The sequence below is a fragment of the Eschrichtius robustus genome, chromosome 20 (assembly GCF_028021215.1).
Source record: "Eschrichtius robustus isolate mEscRob2 chromosome 20, mEscRob2.pri, whole genome shotgun sequence".
Taxonomy (NCBI): Eukaryota; Metazoa; Chordata; class Mammalia; order Artiodactyla; family Eschrichtiidae; genus Eschrichtius; species Eschrichtius robustus.
Genome location: NC_090843.1, coordinates 65,452,402 through 65,480,354, shown reverse-complemented (window position 1 = coordinate 65,480,354; position 27,953 = coordinate 65,452,402). Strand labels below are relative to the sequence as shown.

Sequence of the window (27,953 nt, the reverse complement as noted above, 5' to 3'; positions counted from 1 at the left end):
CACTGGGGGTGGAGGAGATGTAGCTGCACTTTGAAGCAGCTTCCCTGCACGCGGCCACACCGTGAGCAGGAGACGGCACCGTCGGCTCGGTTTAATCATCAATTTATTTCCTGCCGGGAAGCCCTTTCTGCCCCGGTCTGGCCTCAGTCCCTCTCGCTCGAGCTGGCCCTGCTGCAGGATGGCTGCGGACAACTCTACCAGCGGTCTCCACGCCCCCGGGCCGCAGCTGAGTGTGGTCGACATCACCATCATAACCGTGTATTTTGCCCTGAACGTGGCCGTGGGCATCTGGGTGAGAGGACGGTGGTGGTACCAGCTGGGGTGGGCGGTGGGGTGCGGGAACCGGCCGGCACGTCCCTGGGCATTGCATCCTCTCCCTGGAGGCCTGGTGCCTGCGGGGTCCTCCTCCCAGCCCCGGGAGAGATTTGTCGGAGACCTTGACCAAGCCCCTTTCGCTCTTCGGCAACAGCTTCTCAGTCTCTAAAGTGAGGAACAGGAAGTCTCTTTAAGGGCAGGCCGAGTGGGAGGCTCGGGGCCTTCTATGCGGCTGACAAGCTGGGGGCCCGGGCACAGCATGCCGTGTTCCTGGCCTCGCCTCCGATGTCAGATGGACTCACAGGGCGAACATCGCCCTGAACGATAGAATCACAGGGGTTCTCAGCTTCACCCACACCAGCTAGGCCAGAATCCAGAGGCGGGGCGGGGTGCGAAGGACCCGGGAGTCTCTGTTTTGACAACTCCGTGTCCACCAGCCTAGCCTAGTTCATAAGCCAGTTTCTCCCACCTTTGATAGGAGAGAAGTGATTTAGGTCATCAGAGGCTGCAGCGGGGCCCCTTCTATGCAGGCACTATGCACATCACCCTAACCCGCCCACAGCCCCGGGCCAGAGGCCAGCCCCGTTTACAGGTGAACCCCGGGGCTTCAGGGGACAGGGACTTGCCCAGTGAACCCCAGGACCCTGCACAGAGGGGAGGGCCTCCTCCTGTCTACTCCTAACGCCAGCAGCTGATGAGCATTTGGGCTGTTTCCACCCTTTGGCTGTTGTGAATAACACCGCTGTGAACATTTGAGTACACCTGCTCGAGCACCTGTTTTCAGTTCTCTGTATCCTGGGAGTGGATTTGCTGGGTCCCGGGATAATCTGTGCATCTAACTCTTTGGGGAGCCAGCGGACTGTTTCCGCAACAGCGGCATGAGCCACGCGAAGGCTCCAGTTTCCACCTCTGTCCTTGCAGTCCTCGTGCCGGGCCAGCAGGAACACGGTGAGCGGCTACTTCCTGGCGGGCCGGGACATGACATGGGGGCCGGTGAGTGCACCCTGACTCCTCCCGCCCCTCCTTCCGGTGGGGCCGCATCTGACCTCTAGGTCAGCCCTCATCTGCATCCCTGAGGTCACTATGTGTGTCCTCCTCACCCAAGGTCACCCCCCAGGCCAGCCCAAGCAGGCAGTGACGGGGCAAGCTGAGACTGGCAGGGGGTCCCCAAGCTGGGGTGCTGGAAAACGTGGAAAGGGTGGGGCTCGGAGTCGGGGTGGGCCTCTTGCTAGATCCTTTTCCTCTCTCTCCTCCAGATGGGAGCCTCCCTCTTTGCCAGCAGCGAGGGCTCGGGCCTCTTCATCGGACTGGCGGGTTCGGGCGCAGCTGGAGGCCTGGCGGTGGCAGGCTTCGAGTGGCACGTGAGCTCCTGGAAGGCGGGCCCAGGCTGTGGGGGGCCGTGGGAGGAAGCACAGCAACCTTGAGAGACGCTGGATGGGGCTGCATCAGAGCCTACCCCTCCGTGGCCAGAGGGGCAGCTCCCAGCGTCCAGGCAGGCGGTGTTCCTGGGGAAGCTGGGTCTTCAGAATGCTGAAGAGCAGCGGGAAGCCGTGAGCCTTTGCCTGGCCATCTGTTTATAGGGCTGCGGGGGGGCGGGGGCGGGCCGCCCCAGGTTCTCATGGCAACTCAGGCCTCCAGACCCCTGGTGTCTGCTGTCCTTACTCTGCCTCTGTCCCCCTCAGGCCACATACGTGCTGCTGGCCCTGGCGTGGGTATTCGTGCCCATCTACATCTCCTCGGAGGTGAGTCTGCTCCTGGGGCCTCAGGACAGCCTCGCCTGCGTCCGGGCCTTGGTTGCAGTGGGTGGTGGTGATGGGCAGGACCCCTGGCTTCACTCACGAGGTGAGTGAACCCACAACTCTCAGTTCTGGGTTTGTTGTTAGTCCAACTATCATTCCCATCAGCCCACGAAGACAGGTCCCCTCGGACCTCAGCCCATGGGCCTCGTCTGTTTGTTTCTCCTGTACCTGCGTGTTGCCTCTGGGGGGTGATGCATCTACCCGAGCACACAGGCTGCACACCTGGGCTGCACACCTGGGTGGCACACCCAGGAGACACTGTCCTTGACTCTGCCTCTCCTTCAGCCCCAGCTGGGCTGTCACTAAGTCCAGGGGATCCCATTTCCTGGATGTCTCAGTCTGGCACAGCCAGCTTCCCCAACCAGCCGAAGCTCATCTGGATTTGTCACCACGGCCTGAAAACTCATCCCTGTGCCCCCAGGCACAGTCCCCCGAATCCATTCCTCCTGTCTCAGCCTGCCATGCCCCGGCCTGAGCCCCTCAGGATGTGATCGGAACGCTTAGCCTGGAATTCCAGGCCTGGTGTTGGGACTGTGAGAAGCTCCCGGTCCTGAACACTGGCTGTGGTCTCGCAGCATGCTTAACCCCTGCCCCTGTGCCCCCGCCAGATTGTCACCATGCCTGAATACATCCAGAAGCGCTATGGAGGCCAACGGATACGCATGTACCTGTCTGTCCTGTCGCTGCTGCTGTCTGTCTTCACCAAGATATCGGTGAGCTGCCTCACCCCCAGCTTCTGGCTGGAACATCCCTGCTCTGGGGCCCTCGAAGGGACCTGACATCCCTTGATCTGTCTCTGCCTTGTCTAACAGCTGGGGAAACTGAGGCCCAGAGAGGCACACTGATTTGCCCAGGGTCACACAGCTGGCCCAGCAACCTGGGGCTGGGCTCAGCAGCCGGCGAATGTGGGGGCAGAACGCAGGCCCTGTGACTCCTGTTTTGCCCAGGTTCTGGATACGGGGTGTCAGGGGTTCTGGTTAAGGGCCGGCACCGGGTGAGCCGGGACCGCCCACTAGGGGGCGCCCAGAGCCCGAGGTCTCTGGCCCGTGAGGCCGGGTGGTGGTCAGTCCTCCGCTAGGCTGACCCCGCGGCGCCCCCTTTCCCTTGGGGGCCTGGCCCCGCTGGAGGGCCAGCGTGGGGCGCGTCCTGTCCACACCCTGGGTTTCACAGGTAGGGAGACGGAGGCCGGGAGGGCAGGGAGCTGGTCCCCAGCGCGCGGGGACTCCGCGGCAGCACCAGGCCTCGGGTTCTCCCTCCCGAGTCCTGGGTGCCTGCCGGTCCCCTGAGGCCGTCCAGCCGCTGCAGCTCCGGCTCCTGCGAGGGCTCAGAGGTGGACGGCGGGTCCTGGGCGGCCTGCTTCCGGCCGAGCGAGCCCGCCCAGCCCCGGGCCTGGTTCCTCCCCCGTGAGGCCTGGCCGCCAGGCCCGGCGCTTCTGCGGGCGTGGCCGGGGCTTCCTCCTCCGCGGCCGCTGCAGCCCCGGCAGCCTCGGCCAGCCGGGCCTCCACCGGTGCTCCACCGGTGCTGCACGTCTCGTTCTCGGTGGGTCTCGGGGTGGTTAGAGGGCAGGCGCCGCCTTCTTCCCTGGACGGGTCCTAAGACGTTCTCCCCTGGGCCTTCCCTCTGCTGACCGGACGGCGCCGCTGCCCTGCAGGCCCGGTTCCCACGCGGGCTCCTACCCGCCCCCCCCGCCCCCCGTGCCGGCCGCCTCCCGGCAGCAGGGCCTCAGTACAGGGGGACGCAGGTGTGTCACGGTGGGCGGGGGACAGTGCGGACCCAGAAGAGGGGTTGGCGGCGCCTGCTGGGGTGGCGTTGGTTGGGGTCTAGTGGAGAAGGGGGTACGGACGGCATGGGGGGCGCAAACGCCAAGGAGAGAGGTGCGCGGCGTGGGGCACGTCTGGGGTGGTCCTGTCCGGAGGCCCGGACTGCAGGGGCCAGGCGCCTCGGGAGCAGAGGAGGGGCTGGGAGGGAGGTGACAGGGAGCGGTGGCGGCTGAGGCGGAGCAGCCATCACACGAGCCAGACCTGAGGGCCGCAGCTGGCTCTTGGGTGGCAGTTCCCGCCCTGGCCCAGGGCCCTGGCCCAGGGGGCTCCGTCAGAGATGAGTGAGGAGTGCCCAAGGGGCCCTGGGGGCTTTGAGCAGAGGTGACGCGGTCCGGTCTGTGCTAGTGCCAGCGGCACCCCCGGAGGATGGACTGCGCGGGGGGCGGGGGGCAGTCTGGCGAGGCCAACCCCTGGGCGTAGGGCTTCCTTCCCCGCCACCCCCCTGTTCGTCCCGCTGGTGGCTCTGAGGCAGAGCTCACACCTCACACTCAGAGCTTGGGCAGGACGTCCAGAATGGCGGGGTTGGGGGGCAAAGTGGGGGGTCCTTAGAGGCCACCTCGTGCGCAGCCCTGTTTACAGACAAGACGATTGAGACCTAGGGAGTGGCCACCACTTGCTCAAGGTCACCACTTGCTGAATCGGGCAGAGACAACTGTTAGAGCCCAGTGGGCCCGACCACTGCCCTGTGGTGCTGAAGGACCCAGGACGTGGCACTTCAAACTCCACTTTGTGATGGGATGACTCAGTTTGCCCACCTATAAAATGGGGAACCTCAAGGCTGGGGCTTCAGTGCCGATGCTGGGGCTGCCTGGATGAAGCGGACAGGGAAGCAGGAGGAATGCGGATGGCCGGGCTGGGTCTGGGAGGGACTGGGGCCCCCCAGCTAATGCTTTGGGCTGAAGCTGTTTGCGGTGTGTGTGCCCAGCCGGCCCCCAGAGGCCCTGACCTCACTGGGTGGAGCCCCAAGAACGCCCCCACATGTCTGCACACCCAGGACCCTCACCAGCTGCAGCCTGTCCAGAGACCACAGGGCCTGCCTGCCACCAGCCCCCAGGTGGGGACAGTGGCCTGCAGAGAGAGCAAGCCGTGGGTGGCAGGGGGCCTCACACGGCCTTGAGGGGAACTGAGCTCCATCACCATGTGCTCTGGGAGATAGAGAAACCCGGCCTGACACCCCAGGCCACTCAGGGTAAAGGCCAACCGTGGCCAACAAGACCCTCACCTCTCCTGCTTCTCCCGACGCACACATCACTCCAGCTATACCGAGCACACCCGAGGCCTGACCCTGCCACAGGGCCTTTGCACCTGCTGTGTCCTCTGGCCGGAACCTCTTCCCCTGGATATCCACGTGGCTCACGCTCCTGCCTCTCAGGTCTTTCACATCTCACCCTCTCAGCGAGGCCCTCGGCTGCCCCGCAGGTGCAGACCTGAGCCCCCTGTCTTTCACACACGTGCTACCTTCTTACGCCGAATGATTTCATTAGAATGGCCACGGTCCACCTCCCCCATTTTTTCTCTTTGTTCGTTGGTGTATCCCCAGTGGTACTAGGTGCCCAGCACACCTCATGGGACTGAATGGAATCATCCATGTCAGGCTCGGCTAGGTTTTCCGTGAGGGGCCAGATAGAAAGTATGCTCAGTTTTGCACACCACTTACACACCACTGAAGTTTGCTGTTGGCGTTTGAAAGACACACCAGTGCGCCTGATGGGATCAGGCCTGTGGGCTGTAGTGTGCCAGCCCCTGGTCTATGCAAACGTGCCTGTTTATTGAGTACCTGCTGTGTGCCAGGCCCTGGGTGGGCACCCATGATGAACCCATTTCTCGTTCTCAAGGACCTTTCCTTCCAGGCAGATGAGATAAGTAAACAGAGCCGTGCATCCACACTAAGTGGCACAAGGGTGATCAGCGCAGCAAATGCAGGGCTGAAATCTGGACGGAAGAGAAGGAGCAGGGGACAGGCTTGCTTTGGAGAGGGTGGTCCAGCCGCTGAGGGAAGCCGGTGGGGCTGGGGAGAGGGTGCGTGCAGGGCCTCTGGGCCGGACGGTGGGTTTCATTCTGTGTGAGTGGAGATGCAGAGACCTCGGAGCTCCCTCTGAACAAGCCGAGTGCAGGAGGGACCAGCGAGGGGATTTCAAAGGGATGGGGCCCAGGGTGGGGACAGTGGAGGCGGGCAGGAGTACTTTGGAGAATCAACCGCCGTGGCCAGTGGGTTGGGTACAGGGAGTGTGGCAAAGATGAGACGTGTCCAGAACACTGAAGGGACAGTGACAGCCTCTGTGGAGATGGGCGAGGTTGGGGGTCGGGGACACAGGATGATTTAGGGTAAACGCGTGGTAAATGTCGGTGCAGGGACCTGCCCAGCTTCTCTGCTACCCACAAAGGGAGGGGGCAATAGGGTCCAGTGCAGGAAGGTGGCCAGGGCAGGGCAGGGCAGTGCCCAGCCAGGGGGCACGTGCCTGTGGGGAGCTGTGAGGAGCCAGCGGATCAGCCCTAGCCTTCAGGTCAGCTCAGCCCAGCTCCCTCCCGTGTCCGGGGCTCATGGCCCCTGCAAGCCCGTGGGATGGTGCAGGGAGGGGGGTCCACCCTCTCAGGGGCCCTGAGGGTCAGCCCTGCAGCCGCGGCCCTGCTCACAACCGTGCAGCTTTGGGCCAGTCGCTTCGTGCCTCTGCGCCCGTGCCCCGCTCTGTGGAGTGGAGCGGCTCCCTCAGGGGTCCTGCCTGCGCCTCCCTGGCCTGCCCTGCGCAGGGCCTGCAGAAGCCAGCAGGGCCAGAGGGGGCCGAGCACAAGTGCCTGTGTTTCTCCACATCTGCACCCGCACTTTACCCAGAGGCTCAGGAGGTAAGGCGACGTGCTCACCAGGGACACAGGCCCAGGTCCGAGCGGGGCTCTTAGCTTCTAGCAGGCTGCAGCTCACATGGGGCCCCAGGAGAGGGAGCTCCGTCGGCAGAAGGAGAGGTCAGATCCTGCCGGGGGCCGTCTGAGGCTCCTCGCGGGGTCTCCTTTAGAGCCGGCAGGCAACCGCACATTTGCTGGCCTCCAGCAGCGGCTGCGTAGGGTCCCCAGGGGGGACGGCGGCTAAAGTCCCACCTCCACACCTGTGCCCGTGCTGTTCCCGCTGCCCGCGCATCACTCTTCAGATCCGCTGCCCTGGAAGGAAGTCCCTGAGCAGTAGAGCAGTCGGGGAGCAGGGCATCGGGCGGGCTGAGTCCTGAGCGATGAGATGCAGAGACTGGGAGGCCCCAGGGCAGAGGGACCTGGGCGAGCCAAGGCCTGGAGGCAGCAAAGTGCCTGGTGTGGAATGTCGGCCAGTCTGGTGTGACCGGACTTACCTGGGCTTAAAGGGATGCGTGGCCAGAGCCTGAAGGCCGGGCGCACAGACCAGGGCTGTCCTCTGAGGCAGATGGGGTCCGGGGAGTGGTCTTGAGCAGTGGCTGGAGGACAGCCAGGTGGGAGGAGGGGCTGCTGCTTTCTAGAGCCCCCCTGCTCTGTCGCCTGTCCCCTCCATCTCTGATACCTGCCAGAGCGTCGCCTTGGGGAGGTCGCTTGCCCTCCGTGGGCCTCAGTTTGTCCCTGGTCCGATGGGGCAGGGGGCTTGGAGAGTCCTTCCTGCTCTGATATTCAGCAGCTCTGGGCTTCTTAGCTTGGGCTGGAGGTGGACACACACACTCACAGCCGGGGGGTGGGGGGACCAGAGTGAGGGGCTGCCGCCTCCCGAGAACACCTTGTCTGAGTGCCCACGCTGGCGGGTGCCCTCTCCAGGAGAGGGGAGGGGAGGAGCCTGGGGGAAGCAGGGGTTCCACAAGCCTGACTCCAAGCGGGGCTGGTCAGCTCCCAGCTGGGCCGGTGCCCCGGGCCTCGAGCAGACTGTCCCCGACTCGGCAAGCTCCGCTAAACTGCGGGCTTGCCCAGCTCTCTGAGGAGCCTCTTGGCCCCAAAGGCTGTATTTTGGGTTATCTCCCTGCCATTAAGCAAGCCCAGAATGGCAGTTTTGGAAACTTGTGGGGGGAGGGACCCTGGCCCAGCCCCTAGGTACCACAGGATGGGGTCCTCCCTCCTTCCCCGGGCACCCACTGCGCAGTGGTTGGGAGGGGGCCGGGCGGTTGTGGTCCCTAAGGCCCATTCCAGTGCTGAGGCTGGAAGACTCGTCCCAGGGCTTCAACTCCTGCCCCTGTGCTGCCCCAGGGCCTGGGATGGCAGGACTGTGTCCAGTTCAGCCCTAGGAAGCAGACTCGGCCTGAGACGTGGTCCTGGCTTCAGTGTCAACCCCATGGGGGGTCAATAAGCAAGATGGTCCCTCTGTTCCCCCAGCCCACCCCTGGCACACATCTGGTTTCTTCTTGGGGTGCCCTGCCTAACAGGGAGCAGAGAACAGGGACCCAGACAGACGTGGGTCTGGAGATGGAGGCTCACTCGTCTTCTTGGGCCCCCCCACCTCCAGGAAGCCCTCCCGGACTCCCCCTTTTCCATCCCCAGGCAGGGGCCAGACTGAACGGCAACACTGCTCCCTGGTGGGCAGGGGCCGCTCAGGACTTTATTAACAGCAGCAACGTCCCCTGCACACTGCTTGCCCACAGCCAGGACTTCCCTTCAGGACAGTCCCTGGCAGGTTGTGGGGTGTCTCCCCTTCTTCCTCTATGGGGCACCAAGGCCACACGTTGGGTGTGGGCGCTCCGGGCCCTGCGGTTACCTCGGGCCCCTGCACACACCCCTTTCCCGTCCGCAGATGGACCTGTACGCAGGGGCCCTCTTCGTGCACATCTGCCTGGGCTGGAGCTTCTACCTGTCCACCATCCTCACGCTCACCATCACGGCCCTGTACACCATCGCAGGTACGGCGCCTGCGGGGGGCAGCTGTGGCCTGTGGACACACACGGGAACCCGAGAGGCTGGCGGGGCGCAGGGGGCCGCCCCCTCCCACAGCCTGGGACCTGGCCAGTTCGTGTCAGGCACCCGGGCTTCTGCAGCTGGCTCCGCTGGCCCGGCTGCTGCGTCCACAGCTCACCCACCCGTGCAAGGGCAGGGGACGTCGATGTGGAACAGCTGTCCCTCCCGGAGCTCTGGTCACCTCCCTGTCCCTCCCCCGTCGAGGCCAGGGCCCCTCCAGCTCTCTTGTCTCCATCCGCAGGGGGCCTGGCCGCTGTGATTTACACAGACGCCCTGCAAACGCTCATCATGGTGGTGGGAGCCGTGATCCTGACGGTCAAAGGTGAGAGGCCGTGGGGGCTGTCACAGCAGCGAGCCCTTTGGGGTCTGGGTGCCACCCTGTCGGGGCCCCGGTGTCCGCCCGGGGGGTGGGTGGCCTCACGAGGTCAAGCCACAAGGCCGTCAGCCCCCCGCCGGCCTCCCCTGGGTGACGGAGGCCTGCTCCCCTCCCACCCCTGCTGCCCAGCAGCACTTCTGTCACCAGCTCCGGGCCGGCTGGCGTCTGGCTGCGGACCTGACTCAGGAGGCAGGGCCGTCTGCACCCATGCGGGCTCGGGGCTCGACGGGGGCGGGGCTGCGGGTGGGTGTGCAGACACAGTTGGGAGACCACAGACCTGCCTGGACATCTGCCCCCCTTGTTTCAAAGCATGTCCAAGATCTCAAGAAGCCAGCGGGACAAAGGCAAGGTGGAGAGCAGGGGGGTTTGGATCTCCTGGTCTGTAAACAGGGAGGAAGCTCGGGGGGCTGCCCCAGAGGTAGTGAGATCCCCATCCCGGGAGGTATGCAAGCAGAGCCAGGAGGATCCCATAGAGGGCAAACGGTCTCTTCCAGACTCAGACTCTAGGACCCTGTGGCTGGGCAGTTTCCGACCCGTGTCTAGTGTTCGTCTGTTCGCTCTGAGCACTCACCCTGGCCTGGCCTGGGCTACAGGTGGCACTGATGCCGGGAGCCCAGAGTCCGGGCAGCGGGCTGCCTGCTGGGGAAGGCGGGGGAGTGGGACCTGTGGCTGCCCAGCCTTCTGTGTACCAGACTCCTCACAGACCAGGGGCCTGTGTCCCCGGAGCCCACTGCAGGAGAGGCACCCAGGCAGCCAGGCCTGGTCTGGATGGGGGCGGGGGAGTGACCACAGACAAAGCAAAAGCCACAGGTGGGCCCAGACCCCAAGGCAGACAGGAGCAGTGAGGGGGCGAATGCGGTTGGCTCGCGCCGGCCGGCTGGCAGTGTAGCCTTGGTGGCGCCCCTGCCCCTCTGGGGACTCTGTGTCCCTTCTCAGTGCCACATCCCCCAGCCATTCTCAGCTCTGCCGAAGTCATGTCCTTTGGAAGCCCCTGGGTCAGGACGTTAGCCCTTCAGATTCCTCAGGAAGGTCCTAGAATGCCAAGAAAAGACACGTTTGCTTCCTTGAGTCGACAGCCTGGCAGAGAGCTCCTCGCCTGAGGCTGGTGGGCATCCAGAGGCCGGCAGGACACTGGGGTGCCCTCGTGTGGAATGCTCGTTTAATATTATTATTTTAAATACAAATAAAATAGTCCTTTGAATTCACCTTTTTTAAAACCCTCTACCTCCATACCTTTCCAGACACTGGAAAAGGTGAAGTGGGAAAAAGTCGAGTTTGATGCATCAAGAAGTTACTTGCGAGATGAGGGCAGTGGGGCTGGGAGTCACGGCCACCAGCCACCAACCGTGCCTGTCCCGCCCGCCCCCTCCAGCTTTCGAGCAGATCGGCGGGTATGAGCAGCTGGCAGCAGCCTACGCCCGGGCCGTCCCATCCAGGATCATCTCCAACACGACCTGCCACATGCCGCGGGCAGACGCCATGCACATGTTCCGAGACCCCTACACGGGGGACCTCCCGTGGACCGGGATGACCTTCGGCCTGACCATCATGGCCACCTGGTACTGGTGCACCGACCAGGTGAGGTCGCCGCCCTCCCTACCTTCCTGCCTTCCAGGGTGGCTCTGGAAGTCAGGGCGGCCGGGGAACACCTGCACGGTGAGCCCGGGCTGGGGTGGAAGCCGTGGATGGCGTGGCTTCAGGCCCGGGCAAAAGGTGTTAGGGGTCCTTGCAGTCCCGGGGGGCCTGGGGCTGCCGTTTAGAGTTGGATGAAGCCCACTGGCCGCCACCCATCCTGGCCTTCAGGTGCTTCGACTGGGACAGTTTGGAGTACGGGATTCCGAGGGGGCTGGGATGCTCTTCGGTGGCCCTGCCGTCGGCCTGGGGGCTGGCGTTTCGGGCCAGTCTTGGGGTCCCAGGACCCGGCCGCGCACAGGGCCCCGGGCCACCCTTGGCCTGCCAGTGCTGGGGGCCTGCCACAGCCGGGCCCGCTTTCCTGCTGGAGATCTGGGCGCCATCGGCGGCGGGGCGGTACCGCGGGGGTCCCAGGGTCCTCGACGGCTGCGGGAAGCCATCTTTATCCCTTGGGACTCCGTAGTGGTGGAACCGCTGGCCCTGGGAGAGAGAGAGCAGAGCAAGTGAGACCGGGGGCTGGGGCAGCTCTGCCCCTTCCCGAGGGGCCCTTGCCAGGCAGGCTGCAGCCGGCCCACCTGGGTTTGCTTCCTGGCCTTGCCACTCACCAACTGGTGGTCCTAGACAAGTGTCTTCCACTCCTCCGTGCCTCGGTTTCCCCACGTGTCCTAGGGGAATGGTCCTGCCTGCGTGGTCGCATTAAGGCCAGCGCCCACTCTTCCCCATGCCCCTGCCCTCCTCCTCCACATCCTCCGTGAGAGGGACGGACGGGGACGTCAGAGACAGTGCCTCCACCTGGGCCCGCGTGTCTGGCGAGGGTGGCGGCCAGGTCTTCCTCCGGAGTCTGACTCTAGTCCTTCCCAAGTTGGGCACGTACCAGGGGGCACCAGGCGGCCCTGCTCCCTCTCTGGGCAGAAGCAGATGATGCCCCCGCCCTGCCTGCCTCGAGGGCCACGGGTAGCTCCAGGTGGCACTTGGGCGGGAAGGGGCCTCGTGAGCACCGGATCCTCAGCGGGCACGGGCCTGATGACCGTCCTCGCCTCTGGACCCATGGCCTCGAGGGCCCCACCCGGGAGTGAACCAGCCCGTCACTGTGGGGTGAAGGGGGCAGCATTCCTGCGAGGCAGGCCTGGCGGCCCCGTCCACAGGCCAGGACACCGAGGCCCGGGGTGGAGCGCCTGCCCGGCGAGGAGTGCTCTGCGTCTCCCAAGCGTGGGTGTCTCGTGCGCTCGCTGGGATGGGAGACCCTGCCTGGGCTGTGACAGTGGCAAGCAATCTAGGTTGGGAGGGTCCAGAAACCCTGTGAGGCTGGGCCTCAGTTTTCCCATCTGTGCCATGGTGCCGGAGAGTCCCTTGTAGGCTGCGCCCACCACAGGTGTCTGCCCAGCACTCCTGGGAGGGCTGAGGGCCGCTGGCCTGGGTGAACGAGGGGCTGGTTGAAAGGCCGGCGGTGGAGGGCGTGCGGGGGATGTCTGGACCGCCCTGTGGGCCAGCCGGGGCCCCTCCACCCCAGGGCACCTCTCGTTCCCTCCGCACTCAGCATGGCCTGGCATGGCACTGGCGTCTCTGGGTGGGACAGCATTCAGATTTTCCCATGAAGGCCAAGTGAGTCAGCGCTCACATGAAGGCCGAGTGAGTGGCCTGGAGGTCAGGGCTGGACTGGGCTTGCCTCCTGGATAAGAAGGTCACACAAGGAGGCAGCTGACCCCAAGGGGGTCCAGAGTGCCACCAGCATTGGGGGCCCACGCCTGGCCTCAGCCTTCCCTCCCCATCCTCCTCCTGCTCAGGCTGGGTCTGCCTGGGCGACTGCTGGGCCTTGGACCAGAACCCACGCCACGCAGGTACCGACCCACTGGGTCCTGGGGGCTTGGCAGGACTCTACTCAGCCCCCGGGACACCCACGGTGTGGTCAGCGGCAAGCGGCAGCTGTGTGTGCTGGGGCCACGGGCGCTGTTCGTTTTCTTTAGACTTCTCAGTATCTCCCAGCTCAGCCACGGTGCGTAGGTGACGATCAGAACCCAACAAATCCAATAAAACAGGAGGCAGAGGCCCGGTGGGCAGGGAGCTGCCACGCCCCTCCCCGGCCTCAGCCGCTCAGTCTACACCCCTGGGAGGCGCACAGGCCAGAGGGTCCCTGGGGCCCGCCTGCACCCGTGGTGCCGGTGCTCCTCTCGTCACCTGCCGCTGCTGCAGTTTCAGACAGGCTGTCTTTCGGGCAGCAGCCGGGTCAGTCCTCATGGCGGCCACCACTTTCCAGGCTCCTGCGCAGGCCAGGCGCAGTGTCAAGTGCATGGGCCCCGTCACCTCGTTTCTCCCATGTTCCCGTGGGCTCCCTTGGCCCCATCTCACAGCCAAGGGGTCCAAATGCTCCTGGGTGGCACCGGGCCGTAGCTGACCCCGAGGTGGCCCTGACGGACGCCTAAACTTGGTGAGTCAAAGCCAGCCACCCAGGCACGGGCTTGGCCGTCCACACGCGGCCTCATCCAGGATTTGCAGCAACCCTGTGGGTCGGGGGTCGTGTCACATCTCGCGGGCGAGGACAGAGCGGTTCGGGGAGGTCCAGTGGCCGGGCGGGGAGAGGGAGCTGGCCTCCGGCGGGGCCTGTGCGGAGAGGCACCGGGAGGACGCTGCCGGGGAGGCCCCGGCCTTGCCTGCTGGGGCCCCGAGCCTCAGCTTCTCCAGCTGTAGAATGGGGCGACCACGGCTGTCCCGCCCACCTCCCGGGGCTGGCCGCCCAGAGCACGGAGTAAAATAAGGGAAGACGCACAGGGATTTAGGGAAACTCTTCTCTCCCGTGGGGAGCGCGGCCCTGGGCTCTTGTAATCACAGGACATCACAGGGGAAGGGTCTACAGAGAAGCACGTCTGACCCCCTCACTGTCTAGACAGGGAGACTGAGGCCCAAAGTGAGGAAAGGACTTATGGCACGTCACAGGAGCTGGCGTGGATTGGAATCAGCTTGCCCTGCAGACCCCACGCCGCCAGCCCTGGCACCCTGTCATTTTTTTTTTTTTTTTTTAAAGAAAAGCAAAGGCAGTTTATTCTGAGCTACGGCAAACGGGAGGCAGCTTCCGTCCCTCGCATTTGGCAGAGGCCGAAAGGCAGGCAGACAAGTCGGGGAGCTCTGCAGAGGCTCTGATGGGAGGCCCTGATGGGAGGCCGCAGCCTGGGGACGCGGGAGGTGGTGACTGGGATGGGGCGACCGTGTGATTGGTGGGGGTAGGAAGCGAGTAGGGGACAAAAGTTAGAGATGCTGTCAGTTATTAATTAGGTCCTGGCCACCCGGGGCTGATTGTTACAGCAGTGGTCGTGCAGCCTCCTGAGTGGTTACTGGAGATAACCGTCAGCCTTCCCGCACGGCTCTCAGAGCTGTTTATTGTACATAACGGGGTGGCTTCCCGGGCAGGTCAGAGTTCTATTTTTTTTATTTCCCCCTGGGCTGCATCACGGGGCTTGTGGAATCTTCGTTCCCCGACGAGGGATTGAACCCACGCCCTCGGCAGGGAAAGCACAGAGTCTGAACCACTGGACCGCCAGGGAAGTCCCAGAGTTCTATTTTTAGACGCGGTCCAGCCAGCATCTAAGCGCTAGGGAGCCTCTGTGGGGCCGCGCTCCACAGTAAGTGCGAGTGAACACACCTCCAAGGGCGTGCCTTCGCTGTTGGATCTTGAGGTGAACGTTACAGACAAACTGCACCGAAGCCTAAATTTTGAGGGGTAATCACCCCTGATCCAGAGCTCCTTTACAGGAGTACAACTTTCATCTCATTTTCTCTGAGACATTTAGATGGGCCTCTGAAGAAGCACACGACAGTTTCTCTTAAGGACCCTAAACACAAAGGAGCACTGAGGGCCTCTGAGATGGACACTCGCGATTTTTGGCCTTTACAAAAACCACTTTTGTGAAAGTGGAGGGAGTCCGAGTACAGTGGTGGAAACAGGTTTCTCCTAAAACAAAGGCTGTTTCCACTCCTACGCCTGACGTGATGAGTCTGCGTTTGTTCCGCTGGATGTTAGCTGTTCCCTACGCATCAGACATTAGATCGAGCATGGCCCACTAGGTCCACAGCTATTAAGTACTGACTATCTTCAGCCAGGTAAGACCTTGGGAAAAGATGGAAAAGATCACATAGAGAAAGCATCTGAGGTCCTCTGATGAAGAACAGGCTACAAGCCACTATTTCCCAGAATGCCCTGGCAGCCCCTTTGCTCTGATGTAAACCCAGGTTATTTTCTCCCGTTGATGAAAAGGTGCTGGAGGATGAGCCGGGGAGGGTGGAGTCTCCCAATGGACACCAAGGAATATTCTAGTGGATTCAATTGGCTGCACCCTGAGAGCTTTGAAAATGACTCCATCCCTGCCTGCTCTACCAGAGAAACATGTGTTTTAGAGCTTGCCCTGCCCTGGCACACCAAGAGGTGTGTCTAGAGGGAAATGCTAGGAGCTCCCTGTCAAACTCGCATGTTTGGAAAATAAGTTAAAATCACAAAGAATTCCTACTTCTGAATTGCAGGAGGTGATTTAAACTGCAGAACACCAAAGGAAAAATACTTGTATTTAAAAGTTATAGATTGCACAACTCTGTGAACATACTAAAAACCATGGAGGTGCACACTTTATGTGGCTGAACTGTGTGTGAATCATGTCTCAGTAAAGCTGTTTAAAGTCCCACATTCTTTTTTAAAAAAAGTAGAATCAGGGTGTCAGAACCGGGAGGGATCTCAGATGCCATCAGTTCCGACTACCCCCCTCCCATTCTGCAGATCTGGAAACTGAGATCCAGGTAGGAGCTGCCTGAGGCTACATGAGGAGTTGCCCTCATGCTGCAGCTTCTAGCTCCTTCCATTACTGAAACGCAAGCTTCCCCAAACCCAGGTCCTAAAACTCCGGACCTCTGCCAGGGACACAGCACAGTTGGAACCAGCGTCTGCTCTTGGCACGTGCACGAGCCTGCCAGCCTCTCGTGAGGGTGCAGGAGGTGGGGAGGGTGTCCCTGATACCGACCCACCCAGGGTCTCCTCCCACCCTGACAATTGCCAGGGTGATGGGCTGGTCAGGACCAACACCTTCCCTCCTCGACAGATGGGGAGACTGAGTCCCCGGAGAGAACCTTGGCCCCAGGTGCTCAGACAACTGGCAGGGATGCTGTTGGGTGTCAGGGTGGGCGCGGTTGTCTCAGGCCGGTCTCGGGCTAGTGGGACAGCGCCTATCTCACGCGCTCCCTGAGGCCCACGGGGGAGAAATCCTGAGGAGGCTGGGGCTCACTCCCTCCCCCTGCCCCCAGGTCATCGTGCAGCGGTCACTGTCCGCAAGGGACCTGAACCACGCCAAGGGGGGCTCCATCCTGGCCAGCTACCTCAAGATGCTGCCCATGGGCCTGATCATCATGCCGGGCATGATCAGCCGCGTGCTGTTCCCAGGTAGGACGGGCCCTGGGGGCTGGGCTGGCTGCAGGGTGCAGAGGTCACCAGGAGGAGAGGTCGAGGACAGAGGCAAGCTGTTTCCAGGCCTGGGGGAGCGGGGAGGGGAGTGGTCCCCAGGGCCACAGTCAAGGGATCGACGCGGACGTGGCTTGACATAAGGTCCGGGCAAAGACTACCTACTGCTGTGTGATCTCAGGGTGTGAAGGAACATCTCTGTGCTGCCGCCATCGCCTCATCCACAAACTAGGGAGCAGACCACCCACGTAACACCACACCCCTGAAACCTCTGGGTGTGTTAAGTGTGTTTCCTTCCGGCTCCTGGTAGCTGGCTCGGGTTGCCTTTGTGGGATGCTGGGTAATGACCTGGGGAGGCGGCTGCCCAGCAGACCGCCCCTTTGCGTGCTCAGGCGTGGGGGAGGGGCTCCCAGGACCCTGGTGCGCAGGGACCCCGACCCACCTGTGCCTCCTTGTCTGCCCGGTGTGGGGCCTGCATCCTCCTCAGAGCGCCTGCCTCTTCTCTCTCCTGACCCTGGGCCCACGAGGAGTCACCTGGGGGTCCACCAAAGGTCCCACGGGTCATGTGGGGAGCACTCAGCTGTCGGCGGGGGTGCTGGGCTGGCCCGTTGGCCACCTGCTCTGAGCGGCACCTCCGGAGGGTGGCCGAGCGCTCCATCACCTCAGAACACTCATCCAACGTGGACGAGGGGGCCACCGAGGGCCGCCGGGGGCCAGGGCCACGGCCGGAGCTGCCCGAGAGGCTGTCCTGGTCACTGAGGGTCACGTAGTCATCGTCGTCTTCCTCCTCCTCCTCCTCTAGCCCATTGGGCACCACTGGCCCCCCGCTCTCGGGGTCATCCTGGGTCACAGAAAGCTGGTGCTGAAGCGGGGCGTGGCCTGGGCCTGCCATCCTGGGGAGACCGTGGTCCGTCCGGTTATGGGGTGCCCGCCCCTCTGGGGTTTCCAGGGCCCAGCCAACACCGCCGCCCTCCTGGGCAAGCAGGTCTGCCACCGGGACTGTCCGGGGCTTGGGCACAGGAGGACATGGCTCGGCGTCCCACTGGGGCAGGCTGTTCTCGGCTGGGACCCCGTCCTGGGGGGATCTGGGCTGGGGGGCGGGGCTGGAGTCCTGGCTCTGCCTCCACAGCTGGGTCCCGGCCTGGGACGTGTCCCGGATCCTGATGCGGTTCATCTGGCTGGGCTGGGGGTTCCAGATGCTGGGGTCGATGATGTTGATGTAGCCTAGGATGTCGCTGCCGGGCTCCGGGTCCGGCTCCACCCACGTGGGCAGGTATTCAAACATGTTGGCCCGTTCCAGGTTGAGCAGCCCCTGGTGGATAGGCAGGGACGGCTCGGGGAGGCCTCGCGGCAGCTCGGCTAGGGCCGTGTCCCGCACCCCCAGGGTCCTGGCGGCCTCCTGCTTCTCGGAGGACAACTTGGCGATCTCGTCAGCGCTCTTGGCCTTGACCAGCGCGTACTTGGGGTTGACGAGCTTCTTGGCCATGGTGCCCGAGGGCACCTGCGGGACCACAGAATGCAGCACGATGGGCTCGGACTCGGGCTCCTTCTCCATGGGGATGCCATTGAGGCTGACGCCGTGTGACGTGAGGTACAGCTCCTGGAACTGCCGGTCGAACATCTCCACCACCTGGCCCGACAGCACGGAGATCACGTTCCTGTCCGTCCTTGCAGCCGACCACGTGAAGCTGCAACAAAGGGCGGCAGCCTGGTCAGGCGCAGGGCCCAGGGCCCCGGGACGAGGGAGCAGCCCCCAGCCCCGAGCCCGCCACCTGCGTGCACGCACAGGCCAGCGTCCATCAGACTGTGGCCACAGAAGGGATTAAAGAGAAGTGAGCAGGGGCAGAGGACGGGGCCCGAGCCCCAGCATCAGGCCTGGTGTGGGACCTCGGGCAGCGCCTGTGCGGCAAGCTCCTTGCGGGTGTGCAGCCTGGACATCGGGGGTCGTCGGCACAGTGACTTGTGCCCACCCCGTGTGGCCATGGATGGCCCCCGCCTTGCTGCCCCCTGCGTGGCAGGGCTGGCAGAGCTAGACCGCACCGTCCTCATCCTGGCCCCTCCCTGAGAGCAGCTCTCCGAGTGACCGCCCCGTGGGCCTGGGAGGACGCAGCCGGCCTGGCCCACACCCCGCCTCTGGCTGCTGACACCTCGAGGCAGGAACAACAGTCTCACGGATAAAAGCCTCGCTCTGCCTGCTTCCGAGACGGGTGGGCAGCGTGCGGGCATGCCCAGCCCCACTCACACCTCAGCAGTTTGGGGACCAGTGAACCGGAATAACCGGGGTGTCACAAGGCAGGATTAAGGGCAGAAACCAGCTGGGAACTGGAGCCGCCCCTCCCCCGGCCCCCAGAAAGCCAGAGTCACCTGTAGGAGCCGCAGATGGCCCGGTCTCCATCCACGAACATGAACTTCTGGGCCAGGGCACCCTTGAACTTGGTGGCTGACCGCGTGAAGAATTCGGTCCCTCCGCTGCTCCGCACCCTGAGATTCTGTGTCGGGGGACAGGGGGCGGAGTTACACGACCCAGCACTGACCACCCTGCCCGGGCTCAGGGAGGGATTTGGGGGAGCGCCGAGGGGCCTGGGGAAAGGGGCGGTGCACGTGGGGACGCGCCGAGGTGAGAAGGGGTGGGAGGAGGGTGGGGGCTGGAGATGAAGGGCTGCAGGATGGTCTCGGTGTGGCCTGAAGGGGGTCCACAGGGCAGCCCAGCCGGTCAGGCCCCATGTGCGGGCCAGCTTGGAGAACGCTGCTGCAGGGTCCCGAGCAGGAGGGGGATGCGGACACGTTTTAGGAAGGTCCCCCTGATGGCTGGGGGCTGTGCAGCTTGGGAAGGGGAGGGGGCTGCCCTGAGGGAATCTGGGTATTGCACTTGGGCAGATCGGTGGCCTTGCCAGGACGGGTGACCAGCTGGGCCTCTCCCCCGGTCTCCCCCGCACCGCTGTCTCTCTGGCCCCCTAAGCCCTGCGCACCGTGGGCAGGGATCCCGGCAAACTCCCCTACTTCCCCGTGGGCCAGCCCCCTGCCTGGGACCCAGGAGCAGTTCAGGAAATGGCCACGTCCCTCCTCCCTGTGCTGGCACTGTTGGCTCAAGAGCAGGCTAGAAAGGCCCTGAGAAACCATGGAAGGGGAGCCGAGAGCCAGGAGGCGGAGGGGGTCTCCCAGGTGTCATACGCAGACCCAGCACGGCCCGTGTCAAGGCTGGGCCCCTCCTGCCTTTCTCTGGACATCAGGGCCCTCCCTCTCTGCACAAGCCTGTGGATGTGTGTGGGCCAGGGGCTGGCTCCCCTTTCATCACGAGAGCTTCTCCTTCCGAGGGAGGGGCAGGTGGGAAAAGCCTGTGGCGGAGGGACCCCAGGATGGGCGGGGCAAGCCTGGCTGACCCCCAAGAGTCGAGGGGACGGCTGAGGGCACCCCAACGTAGACCCTCAGGGCAGGAAGCAGACTTGGGCTCATGGGGTGCAAGCACCTCCCAGACAGTGTGTTAGAAACGCAGGCTTGCAGCTGCCCCAGGTTCGACTCAGGGGGACTGGGGTCAGGAATTCCATTTTTAACACAAGCCCCAGTGAATCTGACGCCTGCCCAGGACAGAGACCCCTTGTAGGCCCCGGTGACGGGAGCCTCACTCCCTCCGGAGGGGTCCGTGCCGACGGGGGGTGCTGGTCTGTTACATCTTCTGCGACATCCCCTAACCCTGACCCTCACCCACTCACCGGCCCCAGCTTATTAACTCGTTCACTGACCCCTGCCGAGGTCCCCAGCGCAGACACAGACATGCCTGTGACGCGGATGCCTCGTTGGCAGAGAGGGGGAAGCAGATGAGTAACGACCCCAGCTGTGGGGCGCCTCCCGGGAAGGCTGGCGTCTGGGCTGACGTGTGAAAGACAAGGAAGAGCGGGTCGGGTGGGAAGAGGACGCAGCACCCCAGACCCAGGACTACAGAGGCCTGATTCAGACATGGGAGGGCTTCGGGGGAGGGGGGCGGGCAAAGGAGCCAGCAGAGCGGGCCCAGACAGATGCCGATCAAAGACCCTATGGCCGCTGAGGGGCCTGGTGGGGCCCGGGGGCAGCAGGGAGCCACAGAGGGCTTAGGGCAGGGAGTGAGGGCTCGGAGCCGTCCAGTTCCAGCGTCCCGCGGGGAACGTGCGTGCAACGCACAGGGGGCAGAGGAAGAGGACAGGGAGGGCTTTCTGCACGTGAGGGATGTGGGCCTGAGTCCGGGCAGGGGCAGAGGGGAGAAAAGAGAGGACTGGAGGCCATCTCCACTCCAGCCCACAGCCCTGGGTGCTCCTGCGCCCGTCCCGTCTGTGATGGGTCCCGGACCTTTCAGCTGGGGCAGCCTCAGGGCAGTACCCACAGAGGATGAGGGGCAGGTCCCACGGATGCCCACCTGGCCGTGGGGCCTGGCCCAGAAGGCAGATAAAGCCTCTGCTCCCAGGCTGGCTCCCCTGCCCGCCCTTCCCCCAGCTGCCTGTCTGCACACAGCCTGCGCAGCAGGAAGCTGGCTGAGGCCCAGGACAATTAGTGTCTGTGACTGTACTGAATGCGGAGCACGCTTGGGGACCAGAATTCTGAGCAAAGATCCTGTGAGGCCTTCCCCTGTCACCTGTGCCCGACCGCAGCCCAGCTCTGCAGCTTCTGTTTATTCGTGGGTGGCACCGCCCCGTGGGGCCTGGCCCAGATGAGGTAACGTCTCAGGAGCCAGGGCTCGGGCCAGCGGAGGTGGAGGATCCCACAAAGCCGCATTGTCTCTGAGCCTGGAAGGCCCGAAGCAGAGCACGCGGCAGGCAGTGGGAGGGCGAGTGGGGTCCCCTGGGCGAGTCCCCAGACCCTCTGGAGCCTCATTTCCTCACATGTGAGGGGAGCAGTGATCGCCCCTGAGGGGACATCTGGGGAGGATGGCAGAGCTTCATCTGCTCCAAGGGTGCTTCTGCCCCAAGCGTGTACAGGGCAGGCCGTGGTGGGCACGAGGGCTGGGTTAGCCTCAGCACCACACCCCGCACCTCCACGGGGCCTCCTGTGCTCACACCGGGCTGGCGGGAGCCGGGGGGACAAGCCCAGGCCCCCACTGGAGCGGGTGGGTCGCTCTCGAGCTCTGGTCAAACACGGCTCCAGTCCTGGTGCAAATGGACGCAACCTGGCCTCCCCATGCTTCAGGGTTCTCGTCTGTGAAATGGGCCTGCCCACCCCCGGCTTCAGGGCTGCTGTGAAGACTCAGTGCATCGGGGGAGGGGCCGGGAAGGGGCCCAGCACTCAGCGGCTGCTCCCTAAACTAGAGGGGACGAGGGGGCTGTGCCGTGCAGTGGGACGGGGGTGTGATCCCTTCCTCTCGGGGGGCTGGTGGGGGACCAATGAGGGACCGACACTGAGGACAGGAGAACATCTGGAATGGTGTGGACTCAGGCCCGGGGAGGCCAGGACTGTCGGCCGTATGCAATGGTCAGGCGGCTCAGGGAGAGGAGTGACCTGCCCCAGGGCCTCCCAGTGGACAGGGTCCGGCCCCTTGGGACTGAGGACAGCCTGCAGCTGCACCCTGGCGGCTCTTTCCCCTCCAGGGGTCTGCTGGCACCTTCTGGGCCGGAGGAGGAGTGGGGAGGCCCAGAGACCATCCTGAGCAGGCCTGAGCGGTGACAGCAAGATCAGGCCAGGTCAGGGACAGAGAGCCGTGTCCCCGTGTGCCAGCCAACCTCTGCTCTCTTCTAAAGGGCCTGTTTCACTCTCTGTAATGGGGTAGGGGGACCAGTACTCACCCTGGCCTGCCCCGGGCTGTTGTGAAGCTGAGATGGGAAGCACCCTTGGGGGCAGGGGACAGGGCAGGGCTGGGGGGCTCCTGGCTCTCCCCCTGGGCCAGGCCGCTTGGCTCTGTGGCGTTCTGGGCCAGGTGGTTCTCTGTTAGCGGCCGTCCTGTGCATTGTAGGCTGTGAACAGCATCCCTGGCCGCCACCCACCAGATGCCAGTAGTACCTTCGTAGTCACGGCCATTAAAAACATCTCTGGACGTTGCCAGATGTTGAGAAGCAGTGCCCTGAGTCCATTACAGAGCCAGGCCAGGCTCAGAGAAGGCAGGTCGGGAGAGGAGGAGGCCCGGGCACCAGAACGGAGCCAGTGCTGGCCTGTCCAGCATGAGCCGGAATCCGCACACCCTCACTCACCCAGCGCCTTCCCGTGGCCACGCTGCCTGGGGGTTCTTTTGTTCATCAGCAATGGGTCCAGCCTTCGCCCAAGTGGCTGCTGGTTTTTCCAGTTCAGCTGCACAAAGCAGACTAGCTTTTCACATCAGCCAGGCAGCTCACAGCTCCGGTCCCGTGCTAAGCTGCGAGCCTCGAGGCCTGGCTCCCACCGGCCCTGGGCATCCCTCAGCACCCAGTGTCACCCCCAAGTGTGGCTTGCCCTGGGCCCTGGGATGAGGGTTGGGTTGTCTTCTCAAGGCCCGTTCCCGTGTGTAGTACGGGCACTCGCTCCCACGTTCCCTGCCTGGGGGAGTCGGGGCCCAGCTGAGCCGGCAGGTGGGGACGCTCGGGACGGCTGGGGACCTCGCGCCGGGGAGGTGCTGGTGCCTGTCTTCCCGCCTCACCTGGAAACTGGGAGGGACCCAAGTGATACTGCAGCTGTTTCCAGAATGTGTTGTGTGAGCTCAGGGGTTCAGGCTGGGGGGCTGCCCTGAGGGGGAGACTGGGGGAGTCCCCAGCCAGACCACTGCTCAGAGAGGGAAGGGAAGCCCCCTGGCACTCAGACCAGAGCTGGGGGTTCATGGGAGGGGCCGCAGCTGCCCCAACCGCAGGTAGGACAGGAAGGGAGCTCGTGACCGAGTGCCCTGCCCCCACGTGGCCTCCTTGACTCTTCACGGCAGCCCTGCCAAATAAATGACGATATTCCCATTTTTCAGACAAGAAGGCTGAGGCCCAGAAACCTCAGTGTCTCTGCCTAAGGTTACAGTGCAGGGGCAGAGCTGGGGCCGAGGCCTGGCTCCTGGCGCCCGGCACCCCCTTGGTCAAAAGTATGACCCCACCAGGCACAACCTACACCCTGGGCCCACACGACCTGAGGGCAGGTTGCTGCAGAGCTGGGCAGGGGCAGTGGACGCCGAGGGCGGGCCCAGGGATTACCAGCAAAGGAAGTGCTCCCGAGACAGGTCTGGGCCCAGCCTGCCTGCAGGCAGGGAGGCAGGCTCTAGACAAGGTGACACTTGGCCAGGACTGGGCCCACAGGAGCCTCTGGCCACCTGCCCAGGCTGAGAGTGGGCGGGCTCGGAGGTGAGAATGAGGTGGCCAGGGTCACACATTCCTTCCCATGAAGACGCCTGGCCATCCCACAGCGTCAGGCTCCTGGGCACTTCACCCTGCGGACCTGCCACCTTCACCAGAGCAGGGAGGTGGCGAGAAGGGCAGGCTGGGCCAGAAACCCCCTCCATGCCCCGAGCTGTAGCCTCATCTCAAGCCCTCCGCCCAGGGCCCGGGGTTTATAACTCTTGTTATTGCCGCAACTGTGTGCCTCTCCTTAGCTCAGAGCACTTTTACAGCCACTGTCTCCTCTGCTTTCATCCTCAAACAACCTGGTGAGGTGTCCTTGTGGTCGCAAAGCCCTGGAGGCTCAGAGAGGTAGGCCCGGCATCAGGGGGTTGGCAGCCAGGAAGCCTGTGCGGGCAGCACCAGGGCGGCCCCGCTGTTAGATGTGGCCTCAGCCAAGGGCACTGGGCACCAAGGGTGTGTGGCCCTGTCTGTGCCAGCTTCCCGTCACTGGCTTTTAGGTTCAGCCCTGACTTGGTGGAACCCTCCCAGGAGCCTGGCATCTGGGTTTCCCCACTAAGAAGAGGCCTCTGGAGCGGCCACGCAGGGTTTGGATCCCCGCTCAGCACAGACAAGCCCCCTCCCTGCCTCTTCGTCCGCACGCGGGGGGATGCGTGTGGGCAGAGGGACGCGAGGTGTGCAGGGTCCCCACCGGGCATGGGGCAGGGGCTCAGGGGGAGTGGGCCCATCAGCCTCTTCCTGAGCACGGCAGAGGGCTGGATGGAGAGCCCTGAGTTTCTGTGATCTGCTGCCCACACGGCTGAGGCCCCTGCAGTCACCTTAGAAAAGATGCCTCTTCCACACACTGGGCCTCCCGGCCTGAGCTGTCTGCCCCGGGAGTTGGCTCTCGGTGCTAGTACACGACAGGCAGGGCAGCACAGCGGGCGAGCACGGGGCTTGGGGTCAACCCACCAGAGAGGCCACATAAAAATGTCCCAACAGCCAGAGACTTGCAGCCCAGAGAGCTCACACCCACTTGAAAGGTCTCAGCTAGGCTGGGCATCACTTGACAATGCCGACAACTTAACAGGCGCGGGAGCCCAGCCCCTTGTTAACCAGGCTGGCGTTGCCCTGAGGAATTCTGACTCAGCCAGAGCGCTCGGCGCTGGCCCCCACCCCCCTTATCCTCGCTTACTAACGTTGAGTGACACCTGGCAAGTGCCTGCATCCCCTGATCTGTAAAGGGGAACAGCTGCCCCCTCCCACTGGCTGCCGTGAGCGTACCTAAGTTAACCACGTCACGTGCCTGGGACGGGAGCTGTGGAAGTATTAGCTGTCGTTATGCATACTGATCTGTACTCTGGGGAGTGAGCTGCACAAAGTAGGTGACAAGCAATGGCTGGGCGGAAGGAGGGCTCCCTCCACCCCCAAGCAAGGCACCAAATGCCAGGGTGTCTGAGCAGAAGAGCCCAGCCACACGGGTCTGCGGCCCCTCTGTTGGACCAATGAGATCCCGGAGTCCAGAGAGGGGAGGTGACGTGCTCTAGGACACACAGCAAAGCAATGCTGAGAACCCAGGCCCAACCTGACGACTCCACCTCTGTCCCCGGTGTCCCTCCCTGGAAGCCCTTTTCTACTCTGCTCACTCCTCAAGTCCATTTCAACTCTGCAGCCACCAAAGAAACCCTCCCCGACCTCAGCCCAAGGGAGCTTCCTCCGTTGGAGCCGGATCCTAAAGACCGTGCGTGGACATTATACAGAAACAGATTTAGGTTTAAAACCAAGAAAGGACTTCCTGGGAGTTGGAGCTGGCCAGCTGGGGCTTGCTGCCAGAGCCGGGGGTTGCGCACCCTATCACTGGAGGCGAGCAAGCCAAGACAGGTAACCACTGCGGCACGGGCTGCTTCGAAACACCTGTGAAGGAGCACCTCACGTGGGCTTCAGCACCTGGTCACAGGTAGTGTCCTGTCCCTTGGTGCACTGAGGCAGAGGCCACGTGACCACTTGGCGGGCAGCTCTAGGACACTGAACTCTAGGCTCCCAGATCCGGACCGACAAGGCAGGGGCTCCAGGTGTTTGTCAACCGACTGAATGAGGAACCGGCTCACCTTGAGGTGCCCCAGGTGCATGCGGGCCCGCGCACACATGTGCAGGAAGTGCTTGACACTACTCTCGTCCACGATGACGTACACGGCCACCTTCCTCTTGAAGCTGGCATCCAGCAGGTCCTTAAAGATGTCCACATCGGTGAACATGTCCATGACCACAGCGATCACCTGTGAGCAGGAAGGGAGACCGGGGCCGTCAGGGCACGTGGCCGGGGAGACAGGTGCCTCGCCGGGACGCCTGGCCCTCCCGCGCCCACCACCCTCTTCGGGTGCCCACCCTGGCCCTGCTCCCTGCGGCCTCGGGACTGGGACTGAAGTGCCGGCTCTCCTGGCCCTGAAGCTGCAGGCGTAGGATCGACACTCAGGGTAGAGATGCCCAGTGGGTGGCGCAGGCTGGACTCCCCGGCAGCAGGGAATGGAGAGAGGCACAGTTCGCGGGCTGCTGTTTCCGTAACACAAGACCACAGAAAACAAAACCCAGGCGAGGAACGTGTAGGGGAAGCTGCAGGAGGCGCGCGGGAGGAGTGGGAAGGGTGCGCGTCCTGAGATCTGAGCGCCTGCCCCCGCCCCCAGCCCCCAGGCAGCCCTTGCCCCTCCCGGGGCTCAGGGCTTGGCCAGGTGCCCTGTTTCTATTCCTGGGTTGCATTCCCGAGCCGGGCAGGCCACACCATGCCCTCCGCCTGCTACCCCAGGATGCTGAGATGGGCCAGATGTGTCCACGGCAGGGAGGAAGGCAGAAGCCGGGGCTGCCCACCGAGGTCACCCCTGGGTCCCTGGACAGGCTCCCTCGCTGCCACCTCTCCTTCTGGTTTGGACACACCCCAGACCGCTACATGTGCTCTTCTTGTCATCTGACCACACCTGGGCCACAACAGCTGCCCTCAGCCTGTGCACTGGCTCAGGGTGGGGCCCCAGAGGTCAGAGTACATCTACCCCAGCCCAGCCCAGCCACTGCCTAGCACGGGCAGTGATATGCCCAGGCCTGGCGGGCAAGGGCCCTGGCCTGAGCCAAGGCACGAGGAGGGAAGGGGCACACGTAGCACAGGGCCAGGGAGTGGGGTAATCAGCGGGCGCTGGGGCCTGGCAGGGCTCAGTGGCCGGCAGGCCCTGGCCCTCAGTGTCGCTCCTCCCCTCGCCTCCCCGTCCCACTGGGCAGCAAAGGGGAACACAGCAGACCAGGGCCCAACGCTGCTGACCCGAACAGACGTCCAGCCCTCCCACCCGCCAAAGCCGGCGCCAGGGCCCCATCCTGGGTCTGAGAACCCCCTAGAGGAGCCTTACCCAGAGAGGCGGGTAGGGGTCGTGCGCTGGGCCATACAGCAAGCGGGGGACAGTCAGGCTAGAACCTACCCAGGCCCGCCAGGGAGCCAGGGTTACCCCCACCCCTGCCAGGAGTGTGACCTGGCGGGTGGCCTGGGGCTTGCCGGGAACGTGCCTGCACACTCCCGTGAGCTCACCCAGCTGGCCCCTGCAGGCCCCTCTGGGCTCCTCCTGGGCCCCGGGCCCCTGCTGGCGCCGGTCACACATCTGGCACCAAAGCGGGTACTTCTGGGGGTTCCTCCCTGCCCTGCCCTCCACGGACGGGGTCTCTGTGTGACCCTCAGCAGACACCTAGCTTTTCCAGGCCCAACTTTCTCATGTGGGACCAGCCAGGGCTCCCCGGTGGTGAGGCCCAGGGTCTTCTCTGGCCCCTGGGGAAAAATAGCTCGCTGTCTGAGTCTCTGAGGGATGTTTCAGGCAGGGCAGGGGGAGCAGGTACAGTCTGTGCAGCGGCTGCGGTGGCAGAGGGGCCGCAGGGAGGTGGACGGCAGCACTAGGGCAGGGGGTACGCTCTCTGACCCCAAATCGGCTGGGTCTTGCGAGGAAGTGAGCTCCATGTCCCAGGACATGTGCAAAGGCCAGAGCTTGCTTGAGGTGGTGGACGAGAGGACAGATGAGACACAGTATCAGAGCTGGTGGGCTCACAACGCCCTTGGGCTCCACCGGTCGAGGGTGACGGGACCCCGAGGTAGGGGAGGGGTGACAGCAGGGACCCTCTTGTCTGGACCTCACAAGCCCACAGCCACTCCAGCCCTCCTGCAGGCCACAGCCTCACATGCCAGCCTGGAGACGGCTCAGCCGACACGCTTCTCGTGGGAGCAGGCCTGGTTCCAGGCTCTGCCCACCGTGGCAGACGGGGACTTGCCCTGGGCCCAGGCTGGGGGACGTGCCCCAGCGAGACCCACCCCACGTGAGCCTTCCCTGCGGCGCCCAGGCAGGCAGGGTGCCCAGCCCAGGCCGCCTGTTGTTGGGCTGGGTCTGCCGGGGCCTGCCCCCCACGGTGGAGCCCCACAGGGTCCCAGGCATTGGGCTCGGTGCT

The 27,953-nt window shown here is 64.0% G+C and overlaps 2 protein-coding genes across 2 annotated transcripts in view; one reads left to right on the top strand and one right to left on the bottom strand.

Moving 5' to 3' along the window:
* The first annotated feature begins 138 nt into the window (after window positions 1–138).
* Window positions 139–27,953, top strand: part of SLC5A10 (solute carrier family 5 member 10) — a 55,050-nt gene continuing 27,235 nt past the window's right edge. The window contains exons 1-9 of the mRNA XM_068530252.1: window positions 139–292; window positions 1,237–1,308; window positions 1,572–1,676; window positions 1,998–2,057; window positions 2,723–2,827; window positions 8,661–8,766; window positions 9,063–9,143; window positions 10,570–10,775; window positions 16,110–16,245. Of these exons, the coding sequence (XP_068386353.1) occupies window positions 179–292; window positions 1,237–1,308; window positions 1,572–1,676; window positions 1,998–2,057; window positions 2,723–2,827; window positions 8,661–8,766; window positions 9,063–9,143; window positions 10,570–10,775; window positions 16,110–16,245 (985 nt within the window). The 5' untranslated portion in view covers window positions 139–178. The remainder of the gene's footprint in view (window positions 293–1,236; window positions 1,309–1,571; window positions 1,677–1,997; window positions 2,058–2,722; window positions 2,828–8,660; window positions 8,767–9,062; window positions 9,144–10,569; window positions 10,776–16,109; window positions 16,246–27,953) is intronic.
* FAM83G (family with sequence similarity 83 member G) overlaps window positions 10,914–27,953 on the bottom strand; it is a 28,869-nt gene continuing 11,829 nt past the window's right edge. The window contains exons 2-5 of the mRNA XM_068530251.1: window positions 25,595–25,762; window positions 18,628–18,752; window positions 16,706–17,951; window positions 10,914–11,309 (exon numbers count right to left, since the gene is read on the bottom strand). Coding sequence (XP_068386352.1) covers window positions 10,914–11,309; window positions 16,706–17,951; window positions 18,628–18,752; window positions 25,595–25,762 — 1,935 coding nt within the window. The remainder of the gene's footprint in view (window positions 11,310–16,705; window positions 17,952–18,627; window positions 18,753–25,594; window positions 25,763–27,953) is intronic.